The 17,154-nt window shown below is 41.5% G+C and overlaps 1 protein-coding gene across 2 annotated transcripts in view; it reads right to left on the reverse strand.

The window, feature by feature from the left end:
* Positions 1-97: 97 nt before the first annotated feature.
* The window catches only part of LOC106560843 (guanine nucleotide-binding protein G(o) subunit alpha), a 144,905-nt gene continuing 127,848 nt past the window's right edge, over positions 98-17,154 (reverse strand). Inside the window, exons 5-8 of one of the 2 annotated variants that reach the window (XM_014124202.3) lie at positions 16,987-17,115; positions 14,306-14,435; positions 5,230-5,383; positions 98-4,150 (exon numbers count right to left, since the gene is read on the reverse strand). In XM_014124202.3, the coding sequence (XP_013979677.1) occupies positions 3,963-4,150; positions 5,230-5,383; positions 14,306-14,435; positions 16,987-17,115 (601 nt within the window). In that variant the 3' untranslated portion in view covers positions 98-3,962. Of the gene's footprint in view, positions 4,151-5,229; positions 5,384-6,298; positions 9,272-9,817; positions 9,972-14,305; positions 14,436-16,986; positions 17,116-17,154 lie in introns of those variants that run through there. The other variant, XM_014124203.3, reaches the window with a different exon arrangement.

Below are 17,154 nucleotides of genomic sequence, written 5' to 3' on the forward strand. Positions count from 1 at the left end.
TAGATAGGTGTCAGGACAGTGTAATAGATAGGTGTCAGGACAGTGTAATAGATAGAAGGTTAATTATCAGTGACAATAAGAATCAGAAGGCCCCAAGTTGTAGTCATGAAAACTGTGGCTTTTAATGTAAACACTACATTCGATTGGTATTCCAGCACGAACATCCCACATGAAAGAACAACCATTCACTAAAGAGGAGGGAGAAAAAGCAGCACGGAAAAGCATTTACTGGGATAAAAAATTGAGGAAAAAGGAGGGGATCAAAGGAAAAAGAATGCCAAACTGGTATATGTAATAATACACAGTATTCTTTAAAAACATTTAAATCAAGAAGGCAGATAGGGAGGAGAGATACATCTTTCCAAATCTATGTGTGAATTAAGAGCTGTGCTTTTCTATGCAGACCTGGAAGGTGTTTGAGTACAATTCCCCCAAAATAAAAGAAAGCGCATGAATCTGTACAGTCGCGTACACACCCCACCCTTAACAGCAACGGGGCAGGACGTGCTCCAAAGTGGTTCTTCCAAAATAAAAAAAATAGATATTATATATATATATATATAAGTCAGGCTAAGTAAAGACACTGTAATGCAGGGAGAACAGGCAGAAATAATCAGTACAGTTCATAAACATCAGTAAGTCAGTAAAAACGGTGTGGATCACGGGAACCCTTGCCAAACATTTTTTGAAATGGGGGAGAGAGAAACATTTTTTTCTGTAGCTACAAAGCACAAGAAATATACTTTAATAATATTACAGAATCATCATTATCATTGATATTGTAATTCATCATCATTTTCTGCATTGTTATTATTGTCATAATCATTCTTTTTTGTACATTTTTTCTTCAACAGTTCCACATTGTAAAGATTTTAGAACCCAAGGATCTACAGCTTTCTACCAAGACACACAGTCCAATGACCCTTGACCTCAAATCTCCCAGTCCATACACCCAGTGCATATGACGGTTGTCTTTTTATGTCGCTGTTGTCTTTTTTCTTTCGTTTTTCCATTTCTTTTACCTTTTTTGTGGATTTTGTAGGATTTTTTCTCAATATTTTCTATGTGACGCGTTTATCTCTCTCTTTTTTTCTACAAAGGCTGAAGGGTTGCTCATGCTATTTGTGTCAGGAGGCGTGACGATAGACACCACTACTCAGCTAATGGCCAACCCAAAACAATTAAACGATAGGTGAGAGAGGTGGGTGCTAGGAAAAGATGAGTGGAGGAATAAAGTACAAGGTGTGTGGTGAGTGCAGAGGTGGTGTGTGGGACAGACAATAAATAAATAAATTAATAAATGATCATAAAAAAGTAGAAGTTCCTTACATGATCATGTTAATAGGTATTCATTACAGTAACAACGTGTTCCTAGGACTATCTCCAAACCTGTCATTCTCCTGGGGTTGGCACTGATATGACACTTTTCAGATATCCGGTTCAGAGGCTTTGGGTCACGCTGTGACTCCCCGCTCCAAAATCCACACAACCAATGGCAAAGGCCCACCGGAGTGACAGGAAGGGATGGGTGGAAAAAGGACGCATCAATCCTGGGTGTTTCCTTTTAACTAAATGATCAAATAGCTGAACAGAACTTCTAGGATTACCATGAAAACCCAGTCTGGTACAAAAGAAAGAAACTGATCTTGACTGTCGTACTCATGACCATCATACCTATCATAGCCACTGTTAGAGCTAGAGCAGTTTTCAGCATAATTACAACAGTAATATACTCAGGCAAATGTGTACAGGTCACCCATGGACTGATATTCATGTAATAAATATAGACATGATAAACAAAAACATAAAAAATTACAAAAACATTATGAAAAACAGGGTTGTTTTGTTAAAAACAAAAAGACACAGTCGGGAAGGGGAAAAAACAAACATTAAACGAGTTCTCAACTTTGTTCTAAAATTTTAAAGGCTGGGTTTCTATAAGAAATCAGTTCTGTTGGCAGCTCTTCGAAGACAAACCAAAAACAATGGGGCCATACTTGCGAACATTAGAACGTTTACATTTAAATCCACACCAGTCAATTAAAATCGTTGATGTAGTTGCACGTGATAGAACGCTACTTGTTAGCTTTTCCCATTAGATAACCTGGCATATTTAGCCATATGATAACACCACCAGCTGGACATGATTATTTCCTGTAACAAATTCTGTATCAGCCAATTACCAATGTTGACATAGTTGGACGTGACCAAAGTCGCACGTTGATCTGCTAATCAAAGTTACTAAAACACACACACAATTTCAATTGGACAGATAGCTCACTGTTGTGATCTTGACTTCCGGTAATTTTTGTTGTTTGCAGCAAGTTCGAATTCCAGGTGAGATATAGTTTTTTTCCTTTGAAATGTAGAATTACATTTATTGTGATAGTGTGTTAGTTAGTTGTGATAGTGTGTTGCGAAAACCTTGTAAATTACAAATATATTTAATGAGACGCTTCTTGGACTCCCTCTTGCAGACTGACATATAGGCCACTGCTATACAGGGGTGCAGATCAGCTGGAGCACACCGGAGCCACATTTCGCCACTTAGAATGGTGCATGTTTAATAAAGTTTAGGTCAAAACTGAATCAACGTCTCGCAATTCGTCGCCAGACCCACTGGCTCCAGGTCATCTAAAAGTCTTTGCTAGGTAAAGCTCCGCCTTATCTCACTGGTCACCACAACACCCACCCGTAGCACGCACTCCAGCAGGTATGTCTCACTGGTCACCCCCAAAGCCAACACCTCCTTTGGCCGCCTTTCCTCCCAGTTCTCTGCTGCCAATGACTGGAACGAATTGCAAAAATCGCTGAAGTTGGAGACTTATATCTCCCTCACTAACTTTAAGCATAAGCTATCTGAGCAGCTAACCGATCGCTGCAGCTGTACACAGCCCATCTGTAAATAGCCCATCCAATCTACCTACCTCATCCCCACATTGTTTTTAATTGACTTTTTTTGCTCTTTTGCACACCAGTATTTCTACTTGCCCATCATCATCTGCACAAATTGTAATTACTTCGCTACTATGGCCTATTTATTGCCTTACCTCCTTACTCCATTTGCACACAATGTATATAGATTTTTCTATTGTTATTGACTGTACTTTTGTTTATCCCACGTGTAACTCTGTGTTGTTGTTTGTGTCTCACTGCTTTGCTTTATCTTGGCCAGGTCGCAGTCGTAAATGAGAACTTGTTCTCAACTGGCCTACCTGGTTAAATAAAGGTGAAATAAAAAAACTTAATGATGAATTTGTGTTCTACATAGGCCTAACATTCCATAGCAAATAGGTTTAAAATATCCCTCTGGTGGCCAGGGTTAACCTATTTCAAGAAATGCCATTGGTTGGTGGATAAAAAGTCTCATATCTTTGTGGAATTTGATATACAGAATAATCACTGTCAGCTGGTGAGGTTAGGATAGGGCTAAAATGTGCCAGGTTATTTGATAGAACAACGATACTAATCAACGATATTAATTGGCTGATGCGCATTTTGAGAGGGGGAAACAGTTTAAAGGTAAACTGTTCATAATGTTTGCAAGTATGGCCCTATTATATACAGTACCAGTCAAAAGTTTGGACACACCTACTCATTCAAGGGTCTTTCTTTATTTGTACTAGTTAAGAGAAGGCCAAGAGTGTGCAAAGCTGTCATCAAGGCAAAGGGTGGCTACTTTGAAGAATCTCAAATATATTTTGATTTGTTTAACACTTTTTTGGTTTCTACATGATTCCATATGTGTTATTTCATAGTTTGATGTCTTCACTATCATTCTACAATGTAGAAAATAGTAAAAATAAAGAAAAACCCTTGAATGAGTAGGTGTGTCCAAACTTTTGACTGGTACTGTATATATATTTATATATACGTATGCCTATTTTTAAATTTCATTATTTACCAAGTTGCATTTTGAATTCGAATAATTTCCAGAGGTGAGGCGAAGGGGCGGTCAGGGCTTAGTACAAACCACAGCCTCGCAGGTTGTTGGCGATGATGATGTCAGTGACAGCGTCAAACACCACCTGGATGTTCCCTGTATCCGTGGCACACGTCAGGTGACAGTAGATCTCCTTATTAGGCGAGCGGTTCTTGCTCTCAAATTGTGCTTGGATGTAGGCAGCTGCATCATCATAGGTGTTAGAACCTGTAATGGAGGTAATGGAGAGAGTAAAAGATAGGAAAGGACGAGGGAGAAAGGAGGAAAGACAGAACAGAGAGAAAGGTAACAGTGAAAGAGTAAGAACTAAGCTGAAGAAAGCTTTTAGGGCCTGAATTCATTCCATTCAATATGTTTTAACATTCTGCTACATAAATATATTATCATAACAAACATAACTATGCAGATGTAGGATACTAGTTTGAGTCAGTTTGCTACAGAAGGAAAATAATCCTGCAGCAACAGGAAATGTGAATTATGTGGATTATAATTAATGGACATAATTAATGGACGTCCAAGTCTGAAATTTCAAACTTCAGAAGCCTTTTTAAACCTCAACTACACTACAAGTTTTTGTATTTCCTGCAACAGGGGGATCAAATTAAGATCTTACATCTGTAGTTAGCTCTATTGCAAAAATCACAATACTCTATTGAGAGAACCCATGTGACTTTAGTTACCATGAGAATACAGCAGTCCCATTGGCTTAGCTTTGTGTGCCAGATGTGGAAGGCTGCAGAATAACGTCCACTTCTGCAGTGTTTATTTTGTTATTATTTATTGCACTGCGTTTCCCAGTCGTCACTGGCCAGGCCGTCATTGTAAATAAGAATTTGTTCCTTAAATTGACTCGCCTGGATAAATAAAGGCCAAAAAATATATATAAAAGTGTCCCCTGCGGCTCTCTAAGCAGGGAGAGGAAAGAGTATGGTGTCTGTCTGTCTGTGCCTGAGCAGACAGGGACGGAGACAGCCCTCAGTGGCCATCCCTTCTCCATGACTGCTCAAGCGTGGCTCTGCTTTTATTCTCTCTTAGGCCATGGTTGACCATCTCACCTTGTCAGATAGGGGAGGGAGAGGGGGCAAGGGGGGGTTAGAGAAACTAAATATTTGTATACCCCTGTGGTTGAATATACCACAATGTCAACTTCTTTTAAGATCACATAGTAAAGACCTAGGTGGATTTTTGCAGACTCAACTGCAGGGTTTCAGCTAGCAGATATGATTTGGCCAATTCTTACATTTACAAAAGGTACAAAAAAGTGTCCATTAAGTTACAAATCTTACCGGTATACTCAGGGAAACAGATACTCAAGGCAGATTTCTTGATCTTTTCGGCAAACAGATCTTTCTTGTTGAGGAAGAGAATGATGGAAGTGTCAATGAAGAATTTGTTGTTACAGATGGAATCGAACAGCATAAGAGACTCGTGCATGCGATTCTGCAGTGGAGAGAAAAGGAGGAAGAGAGAAAGGAGGACAGAAGCAGAGGGAGGAAGAGAGAGAGGAGGAAGAGTGGTAGGGAGGGAGAGAGAAACAGATCATGTGGAAAGGTTAGCACCAGAGCAATAAAAACCAAGCTGGAATAGTTGAACCAAGCTTCATGACTTGAGGACAGTAGAGAGAGAGAGAGCCTCCCAAAGCACTCGGACAGGACAGACTGCTAAGTAGGAGAAGAAAGGGTTTCTAATGAAACTTTGTTGAACCAATCCGAACAATTGCGCCCTGCGATAAAGAACATTGAATGGTTAGAATCAGACATAATGAGATGTTTCTAGGAGACAGCTAGCAGCTGCTGTGTTCAGTGTCTGTGTGTCTGAAAATGACTCAGGTGATAAACAGGGGGCAGGGGAGAGAGAGACAGGACCAGACCAATCCTCCCTTCACAGTTCTCATCAACATGCATACAGAGAGAGATAGAGAAAGAGGATGGAGAGACATAGTGAAATATTGTGTGTCTGTAAGAGTGTGTGTTGTGGTACTGAGAGAGGTGTTGTGTGTTAGTGTAAAGTGTGTGTGAGTGTGCTGTGCAATGGGTAGTAGTTTGTTTCTCATAGTCCCCTGGGCTCTGTACTGCAGGCGGTGACACGCTCATAGTTAGTTCAGTAGCATCCCATTGCGCAAGGGAAGAGAGTAGAGAGAGAGAGCGAGAGAGCAAAACACTCACTGCACAGCGCATACACAAACTTGATCATCATCCAACTTGAATCAAGCCCATGACCTCTATTTAAATAATTCCCTTTTCCAGGGTAAACATGACGCAGAGAGAGTGCCATGAGTCATAAAGAAGCAGGCACTTGGCCTGGGAGAGAGTGACAGAGGGAGAGAGAAAAAAAAGAGAGCGAGGGAGGGTCAGACAGAGTTTCATGTGGTGCTTTATTATTTCCTTCATATAAATACACCCTTCAATAAATAATCATAACAGTGAAAGAGACGAATGAGCAAACAATAATTACATCAGTGAGACACAAACAACACCTACTAGAGAACAGGCAGTAAATCATACCATGACGTACTGTACTGTCAGCATCCTAGTGCTGCTTGTGGGTTGGTGGCTTGGTACGGTTTGGACGGACACTACATTTTCAAATGAACAACAATTTAATTTCCTCATAGGGGTTGTGGTAAGCTCCAGAGAATAGTCTCCAATGTATTCCTCCCATGCTCATGCAGAGGCAGTCTTTGTGTAACACATGGCGAAATGCATTCAGGGAAAGAATTCTCCTTTTCAAAAGTTCTATTGTGCCGATTGTTTTATTATTTATGGCTGCAGTTGAAATATTGGAATGTTTAGCCTGCTGTGATTGGGAGTACCTTGGTGTGTGTATGCGTGCGCGTGTTTTGTATGTGTGTGCGTGTGTGTGCTTGACTGGGACTGACACACTGGGTACTGGGAGAGCCTGACAGCTAATCAACTGTATTACAGCTCCAGACAGCTTCTGTACATCACGTGAACCATCTCCACCAAGGCAAAGTGCAGACGTGGTAAACTAACCTCTATTACATCAGAGGACCACACTACTGTATATCATATCCACTGCTGTCTCTCTCTCTCTCTCGGTAACCACCAGACTGGAGATCCAGTTTACTCAGGGCCACATATTGTACCTCCCATCTGTTTCTCTCCAGCAGACACACTTACCAATCTGTCTCTTTACCTTGGCCCTAAGACTCCATTATCCATCAGCCTCACTGCTGTGCACATAAACTCTATTACCCAGCGTTCTCTCTGCCTGCCGTTCCCTGATCTTATTACCCTTCATTCCCTGGACCAAGGACACAGGCTTTATAGGCCATCAGTCAGGTGTAAGGCCAAGCTATAAGATGAGCAGAGAGACCATCTGGGCGGGTGCTCTGGGACACACACATGCCCTGCTAGACTTCTGATGGCTTCCATCTTAGTTTAGCCTCTGGTATAGAAAACTCCAGCTGTGACTCTGCTTGCCGACACCGCAGCACGGACAAGCTTTTTATTAATCTTAAAATGTGGCACACCAACACTGTCTCAACAGATTTGGCACAGAATGAGATTTCTTCTGCCCATGAGAACTCAGAGACCATGTCCTGTTGTGGAGCTGGCAAAGCCTTTGCTTCCTGCTGCGCACCTACCGAAGCAACACAGTAACTTACTGCAATGGTGTTGTAGTGTACTGCAGTACAGTCAACAAATCTTTCAGAGCCCAGAGAACCAGGCTGTCAGAGTCACCTGACACACAAGAGGCTGCACCTGCCAGCTAAGGCAGGCGTGGTGCTGAGAACGATCGTCATGGAAACATCTGCCCTACCCACACTCACCCGGCACCTGCATGGGTGTGACAAACTAGTGATTTCGTAGAGAGCTTCCTACAGCCATGACAAGAGCACAGCTAAAAGAGGAGGACGGAATCAAACCTCAGGGAGCAGGGTTTATTTGGCAAGAAACCAACAGGTTTTTCCCCTTCTTGGAGTGGTTTGGCATTATCTGGCAAGTGACAGGGAGGGTGTTGTGACATTTGGTTTCCTCCCCGAGGTTCTGTGTAATGAGGAATGGAACAGTTGTTTCCTGGATAACCTCATCCTACACACGCTCTCTATTGCAGTATACTACAAACAGATACTAACGTATTTGACCTCACACACATTAAATACTTCCTGCTTATCCTATTGACTCTCCCATTAAGAATATAGCATTGGCACCGGTAAGGCAAAGTAGTTACTGACAATCACCATCAACGTAAGTCAAACAACTCCCAGTGCTTGATTGAGACTGCTGAGGCACCTAAACCTCAACAAGAAAATCTGGACTAAATATGACGGGTGAATATTTCTACAGCTCTAACTCAACAGGCAGTGACTTTTATGAAGATTACCACCGCTACCAATTTCCATTATAAATGGGCTACAATTAGTTATGCAAATACACTGTACGGTTTGTGGAAATGTACCCTTCAGTGAGACCACTGCAGTGTAAAGGGCTGAAAACATCTTTGGCTGTACTTTCAAATCTTACACTGAATCGTACAAATATTAGACAATAGCCAAAAAAAGCCATCCAATACAAAAATCTTAGAACCCACATGACATATAAGCGGAACAACAAATAATATTTCAACCCAAAAATAAATCCTGAAATTCACATTATTTACACGGTAACATCTTCCACTAGCCAAAAACACATCTCCAACTCTTCAACTCCAATTCCCACTTCAAAGTGTTTCACAAAACTGTCCAGGCACAAATTCCTCTCATATCAGATGACTACTACTCAATAAGCAAAAGAGATACTTCGTTGGTAAAGATGGGCAGTTTTCCTTGTAAACTGTATATTCTTGTTTATGGTGGTGACCCAATTCCAGTTAGGCAATCATTACTGTTGTGTAACATTGTGTAAGTGTTTTAGTAAACAATGCAGCATATTGCCAAACATAAAATGACTTTTGTATCAAATTGTCAAAATCTATATTCTTTATCAAACTAAACTAATTGTTCCACTCAGGAGTCCTCTCTTTTTCCTGTCTTCACCTCTCCTTGTGATGTGCAAAGCCTGAGGCCTAAAATACAGCTGTCTCTCTTTCTACAACTGAATGAAAATGTTTTATTATATAAACAAATCTAAAAGCATAAAAGACTGAGGGAAAAGTGGAGAAGGGCCTATCCTCTGGGTTAATACAGGCCACAACCACGCAGGTTGTTGGAGATGATGACGTCGGTGACCGCGTCAAACACAAACTGGATGTTGTTGGTGTCGGTGGCACAGGTGACGTGGGCATACACTTCCTTTTGGAGGGACTTGTTCCTGCTCTCGTACTGAGACTGGATGTGGCCCACCGCCTCCATGAAGGTGTCCGTGCCTGCAGAAAGGTGTGAAAAAGCAGGAGAAAAAGGAAATGGAGAAAATATATGGCCCAAGACAGGATGTGGAAAGGAAGTTGGTTAATAAAAGAAAGAAGAAGTAGAAAGATGAAAATAAAAGGGGAAGATAAGCAGACAAAAAAAATGAAAAGATATAGGGACAAGAACAGACACAAAACAATGTTTTTCCCCAAATATTACACACCCAATGTAAAACCTAGTGCTTGTCTAAGTGACTTGATTATGCTGTAACTGCGGAGGGAGGCCTTGGTTTACACAGCGAGTACAGCAGGCGAGCCAGACTCCTTGGCTGCTCTGCACTATAAGCCCTAAGATGATAACATGGAGTCATGCCAGGTAAGGCATGAGTAAATGAGAAAGAATCCTCTTCTCCTGTTCTGATTCGGAAAGCTAATCATCCCTCTTCAAGCATTTCTACACATTATCCCTCATTACCACACTACCCCTTCTTCTAGTTGTCCTTCCTGCTGCTACTCCATCCCTCTTTTCTCCTAGCTCAATAGCCTCCACTCTACATCAATTACCTGTGTACTCCGGGAAGCAGATACTAAGGGGAGATTTCTTAATTTTCTGCTCGAATATGTCCTTCTTGTTGAGAAATAGAATGATGGAGGTGTCTGTGAACCATTTGTTGTTACAGATGCTGTCGAACAGCTTCATAGACTCATGCATGCGGTTCTGTGGGTAGAGAAAACAACGTCAGTCAGTCTGCTCTGTGACTCTCTAACTACGTCACACCCACACAAAAATAGAGAAACAAGTGAAGAATGGAAACTACAAAAGAATAGAAACTAAACTTTAAATGCCCCTTCCAGGAGCTAAAGCGTTAACTGTATATGAGCCACTTCCCCCGAGATCCAAGAACATTCTAAAAGAAAGTGTCTACAGTATTTCATTACCATGATCCCGTTTGCCACAGTGTCATGGTAATATGTTAAGTATGACAAGTATTCAGCTTCCTGGGAGGGTAGCCTTGTTCATGCACAATGTTATTAGGTACGTAGCCTTGGTCTAGGACAAACCCTGTGTGCTTCTCTCTAGAACAGGGATGGGAGGGCATGCAACTACATTTCTAGACAACTGATACGTAATTTCACCAGGGTGTTTGTAGAGTTGGAAGCAGACACTCTCTCTGGTGTGAGTGAATTGTTGCCTTGTTCTCAATAACAGTGGAAAAGACACAAAGAACAAAGTCACGACTGCTCCTTTACAGCCAATCACATTCCACTTAGAGCAGCAGCGAGGGCTCGCACAACCCAATCAGATGAAATAGAGCAGAGGAAAAAGCCAATCATAATCTGTTGATAGAACAAGATGAGTCACAGAGACTGTTCTTGGTGTGTTAGTAATTCTTAGAAAATGTAAGAGAGAGAAAGAGAAGAGATAGGAAAACTAATGACCATAGTTTAGCATTTATCTCATCAGTTGATTGAGCCTCTGACAAGTAACTCTGAGAACAAGGCAACACATACTAGAGTACAGACAGTGTCATATCATCCTCACAGTGCAAGTCACAGGCACTCACAGGTAAATACACACAGGTACATACATACGATGTACACACAGAATCACATTACAACCAGAACGAGTGCTGCTTTTAACTCTTTCCAGATGATTTTGGCCTTGTTTAAGGTTTCATACCTGTACACATGTTTGGTGGGAGGGTCCTCTGTGGAACCAGGTGGGTTTTTAGCATTTGGCGATTGGTTAGAGAGGACAGCCGATGGCGAGAGATGACAGGAGAGGAGCTGAGAAGCCGTTGAAGGAGAGATGAGAGCTGCTGGGGGGGCTCAGTGGTGCGGAGATGGACATGCACAAGAGCCCAACTCATCTCCCCCCTCTTAAACACACACACGTGCACGCTCGCACAAGCAGAAACGCACCCACAGTCATGTGCCAGCACGCACACACACACTCCCCCCAACGATGAAAGGAGAAAACTGTAGAGCAGGCAGGAAGGACCGAAACCAAACCTTGCAGTTACATTTATTGAACAGGATTGCTGTAGAAACATTTTTTCGGTGCCCTGCTGTGCACGTCTTTCAGTGGGTGCCAGTACTTGCATGAAGGGGAAAAACAGGGAAAGGAAGCCAGATAGAGGGAGTGAGAAATGAATGCAAATGTGTGTGTGTGTGTGTACGTGCTGATACACACGTGCGGCCATATGTATAGGAGTCCAGGGGTAAACTTTGATTTAGGAGCCCGTCAACCTGTTAGAAGCATTGTTCCTTGCTTGTTCGGTTTATCATGTCTGTTAATCAGTCTGTACTGAATTAAGGGAATTGCCTATTCTATTCTCAAACATTTTGTTGCATTTTCAAATAGGATTATCCTGAACTATAGAAATATTTCTAAAATAAACCCAGCTGCTTTTGGAAATGGCAGTAGAATAAATGTGATGAGGCTTTTAAACAGGCCTGGGAGAGATTATACTGGATGTTAGAGATGTATATCGCACATTTAGGCCCCCGAAAAAACTGTTCACGCACTGCCATTGGCCATGGGGGTGCTCATGGATGCTCACTAACTAAGCAACTGGATGGAAATCAACTCATTTGCCTGGGCATTAACACCAGCTGATACAACCAGAGGTTATGGTAGAGAACTGGGTGGAACCAGATGGGAAGTGTGACTACTACTGTGTTTGCATAGAGAGAAATACAGTAACTATGTGGTCTAATCTAATGCTGTGTTATGTAAAGCTCCTCACATATTTTTGTTTATCAAAAAACGAATCCAAAATGAATCTACACTTGCATGTAAACGGTCATATCAATGTAAGCTACTGTACATTAGCAATGTGTTTCAGAGCATAGATTAACCTGAGGATCCATAGATAAAAGGCCTGGTAATGGTAATTGTGAACCCTTCATTTCAACATGAGTAGCAGGAAACCAGGGATGTGGTACACTGGCGTACCACACCTCCCCGCAGCCCTAGCAGGCACTCACTCTTAGTGTAAGAGCTGTTTGAAAAGATTGACTGAAATTTCAGACTGTTTTAGTGGGATGGAGTTATGACATGCCTGTTGACATCACCAGACAGTAAATTAGTAGACCAATAAGAAAGAGAGTTCCAAACCTCTCTGCCAATAACAGCTAATTTTCAGTTTTCCCCTCCCCACTCAGACCAGTCCCAGACAGTCCTAGCTAAATGTGTAGAATAGCAAGAAGTTACACGTTTTCATTGCTCGGTCCTCGCGAAACTGCGTTACGCCACTGGATGTGTACTGTACATACAGTGCCTTGTAAAAGTATTCATCCCCCTTGGCGTTTTCCTATTTTGTTGCATTACAAACTGTCATTTCAATGGATTTCATGTAATGGACATAAAGAAAATAGTCAAAATTGGTGAAGTGAAATGAAAAAAATGACTTATAAAATAAAAACCGGAAAAGTGGTGCGTGCATATGTATTCACCCCTCTGCCATGAAGCCCCTAAATAAGATCTGGTGCAACCAATTACCTTCAGAAGTCACATAATTAGTTAAATAAAGTCCACCTGTGTGCAATCTAAGTGTCACATGATCTGTCACATGATCTCAGTATATATACACCTGTTCTGAAAGGCCCCAGAGTCTGTAACACCACTAAGCAAGGGGCACCACCAAGCAAGCAACACCATGAAGACCAAGGAGCTCTCCAAACAGGTCAGGGACAAAGTTGTGGAGAAGTACAGATCATGATTGGGTTATAAAAAAAGAAACTTTGAACATTCCACGGAGCAACATTAAATCCATTATTAAAAAATGGAAAGAATATGGCACCACAACAAACCTGCCAAGAGAGGGCTGCCCACCAAAACTCACGGACCAGGCAAGGAGGGCATTAATCAGAGAGGCAACAAAGAGACCAAAGATAACCCTGAAGGAGCTGCAAAGCTCCACAGCGGAGATTGGAGTATCTGTCCATAGGACCACTTTAAGCCGTACACTCCACAGAGCTGGGGTTTACGGAAGAGTGGCCAGAAAAAAAGCCATTGCTTAAAGACAAAAATAAGCAAACAAGTTTGGTGTTCGCCAGAAGGCGTGTGGTTGACTCCCCAAACATATGGAAGAAGGAACTCTGGTCAGATGAGACTAAAATTGAGCTTTATGGCCATCAAGGAAAATGCTATGTCTGGCGCAAACCCAACACCTCATCACCCAGAGAACACCATCCCTACAGTGAAGCATGGTGGTGGCAGCATCATGCTGTGGGGATGTTTTTCATCGGAAGGGACTGGGAAACTGGTCAAAATTGAAGGAATGATGGATGGCGCTAAATACAGGGAAATACTTGAGGGAAACCTGTTTCAGTCTTCCAGAGATTTGAGACGGCAACGGAGGTTCACCTTCCAGCAGGATAATGGCCCTAAGCATACTGCTAAAGCAACACACGAGTGGTTTAAGGGAAAACTTATAAATGTCTTGGAATGGCCTAGTCAAAGCCCAGACCTCAATCCAATTGAGAATCTGTGGTACGACTTAAAGATTGCTGTACACCAGCGGAACCCATCCTACTTGAAGGAGCTGGAGCAGTTTTGCCTTGAAGAATGGGCAAAAATCCCAGTGGTTAGATGTGCCAAGCTTATAGAGACATGCCCCAAGAGACTTGCAGCTGTAATTGCTGCAAAAGGTGGCTCTACAAAGTATTGACTTTGGGGAGGTGAATAGTTATGCACAACTGTTCTGTTTTTTTGTCTTATTTCTTGTTTCACTAGAAAAAATATTTTGCATCTTCAACGCAGTAGGCATGTTGTGTAAATCAAATGATACAAACCTATCAAAATACATTTTAATTCCAGGTTGTACGAAAACAAAATAGGAAAAATGCCAAGGGGGGTGAATACTTTCGCAAGGCACTGTAGCACCGGTGTAGGAAACTGTTGTTTATTATGTTGACGTATTCAACAAAGGAAACATACATGACTCATATTAAAAGGAATTTACTGTGCTGCATTGTAGAGTGTTTTATGGAGATATAGACACAACTAATTAAGTGTGTGTGTGTGTGTGTGTGTGCGAGACTCACCGTGGTTTCGTCTTCATGCAGCACCTGGTCGTACCCACTCAGTGCCACACAGAAGATAATGGCTGTCACGTCCTCAAAGCAGTGGATCCATTTCTTCCTCTCCGACCTCTGACCTCCCACATCAAACAGCCTATGGAACACACACCATCCATTACACGTGCACAGAAAAACCAAAAGCAACCACTCAGAGGATCACATACTGTAGTATAAAGTATACAGTATCAGTACAATATCTACCACATACAGTCAGTCTTACATAGCAAAAACACATTGGTATGGCATATCTCTATTCATTTTGAAATTGCTCCCACTTATAGTTTCTGAGTAACATAGCTACTGTAATTTTCCCATTGAGGTTAGGCTCATGCACAGACTTCCAACCCCTCCCTACATCTGAAGAACAATGGATTTCAAAAGGTTTGCTGCCACAGGCCAGCAAACAGAAGGCTGTAGAGGTCTCTGTACTGTAGATACAGCATTTCAGGTCAGGGGCAGGGCACACCCACAACTGCTGGGGTTACTGGAACAGGTCTGGGAAAGGACAACAGTCCAGTACCACTAAACTAGAACATTCTTCAGTACCGGAACACTACATTAGCTCTTGCAAAAAGCCTGTCAGAGAGCAAGTTTTAGGATCAGGAATTAATGGAACATCACAGCCTGACAGACCTGCAGCCTCTCTATGCACACCACTGTTTTATACATATTATATTAAAGGCCCAGTGCAGTCAAACACGTGATTTCCCTGTGTTTTCTATATATTTCCACACTGAGGTTGGAATAATACTGTGAAATTGTGAAAATTATGATAATGCCATTTTAGTGTAAGAGTTGTTTGAAAAGACGGTCTGAAATTTCAGCCTGTTTTGGCATGATAGATATTTTGCCCTGCCTGTTGACATCAACACGCAGTTAATAGACCAATAAGAGAGCTCCAAACCTCTCTGCCAATAACAGCTAGTTTTCAGTTTTCAGTTTAGACCACTCCTAGAAATCCAAGCAAAATTATTGCTTGAGAAATTGAAAACAATCATAGTAAGGTTCTTAATTGTTACCCAGAAATGATTTAATATTGAGATACAAACGGCTGAATTGGACCTTTAACACATTATTTTCATAATGTATTTTTTGTTCTCAATCAGCTGACTGAGTCAGAGAAGGAGATGAACAAAGAGCTGCTTTGTGCTAGCAGGCCTTCAGGCAGGCAGGCAGGCAGGCCGCTGTGTGAGGAGCAGAGGAAAAATACAAGCCCTCTGTTTTGTGATAGAAAAACAACTGATATTAACATGATATTAACATGACCTTTCCTTTCCAAGCTAAATGGAAAGGAAAGGGGGATACCTAGTCAGTTGTACAACTGATTGCATTCAACTGAAATGTATCTTCCGCATTTAACCCAACCCCTCTGTATCAGAGAGGTGCGAGGTGCTGCCTTAATAGACAATCACGTCTTTGGCGCCCGGGGAACAGTGGGTTAACTGCCTTGCTCAGGGGTAGAACAACAGATTTTTACCTTGTCAAAAAACAAGGGGAATTGTTGATTTTTATTGCACATCCTGCTTTTTCAATGTACATCCCACTTTAAAAAGAATGAGTAATATAATGAATTGGTAGCACTAGATTTTACAGTGCATTAAATACCACAAAATATCCAGGTAATACTTAATGACTTATACAGTATATCTTCAGGTTTGGCAGTTCTAGAATAATTAACTAGAGCTTATAATTTAAATGTAGATTCAGTCACAGCTCCTTTTCTCCCAGCACTCTGTGCTGATCCCAGTGCTCATTCATTTAAAAAAAGAAAATGTTAATTGCCATGGTACAATAATAAAAAAAAACATTAATCTAGGGTACAATCCATGTATAACACATCATAATCACCATTTAACCACACAAACTGTAGCTACAGAAGAATACCCTTTACACAACCAGGTCTCAGAGCATTTTGTATGATTCTGTATGTAAATCCGAGACACTCCATTTAGTATGATATGTTATGTTTCGTATGGTATGCATTAATTTGGGGATGTCCATCACCCATTTCGTACGATATATTGCGAATTACAATTCATATTATTTGTTCCGAATTTGCAAAATGTACAATATGTTATGAATTTGCAAAACGTATGATATGTTATGAATTCTAGCTAGGTGGCTAATGTTTGCAAGCTGGCTAACATTAGCTAGGCTAGGGGTTAGGAGTTAGGTTTAAGGTTAAGTTTAGGAGTTATGGTAAAGGGTTAATTAAGGTTAGGGTTAAGGGAAGGGTTAGCTAACATGCTAAGTAGTTGCAAAGTAGCTAAAAAGTAGTAAGTAGTTGAAAAGTTGCTAATTAGCTTACAAATGTTTCCCGTGATGAGATTCAAGCTTGCAACTTTTGGGTTGCTAGACATACACGTTATACGCCCACCCAACCACCCTACTTTTGTTTTTGCCTAAAGTGACCATCTGTCTTGTGCAACCATACCAAACTTAACATATCATACTCATTAGTGTCCCGGATTTACATTTACTATGTTACGTCTAGTCTATGAGACTAGACGTCTAGTCATGGTTCCATGAAAAGGTCAATGTAAATGCAGCATAACCAGCTGGAATATCTATTAAAAAAGAATCATTAAGTAGTTAGAGTAGAGAGATATTTGAGGAGTAAGAGGAGCACTGAGCCAGTGTCTTACCTGAAGTGCAGGTTCTTGAAGACAAAGTGAGTTTCTACAATGCCAGTGGTCTTGACTCGGGTTCTGAGGATGTCCTGCTCTGTGGGCTGGTAGTCAGGTGCACCGATCCGGTCTAAACTGTCTAGGTAGCTGAGGAGAGACAGAGGCCAGTTAGGATCAATCCATTGG

Source organism: Salmo salar, chromosome 10 (assembly GCF_965601325.2).
Source record: "Salmo salar chromosome 10, fSalSal1, whole genome shotgun sequence".
Lineage (NCBI taxonomy): Eukaryota > Metazoa > Chordata > Actinopteri > Salmoniformes > Salmonidae > Salmo > Salmo salar.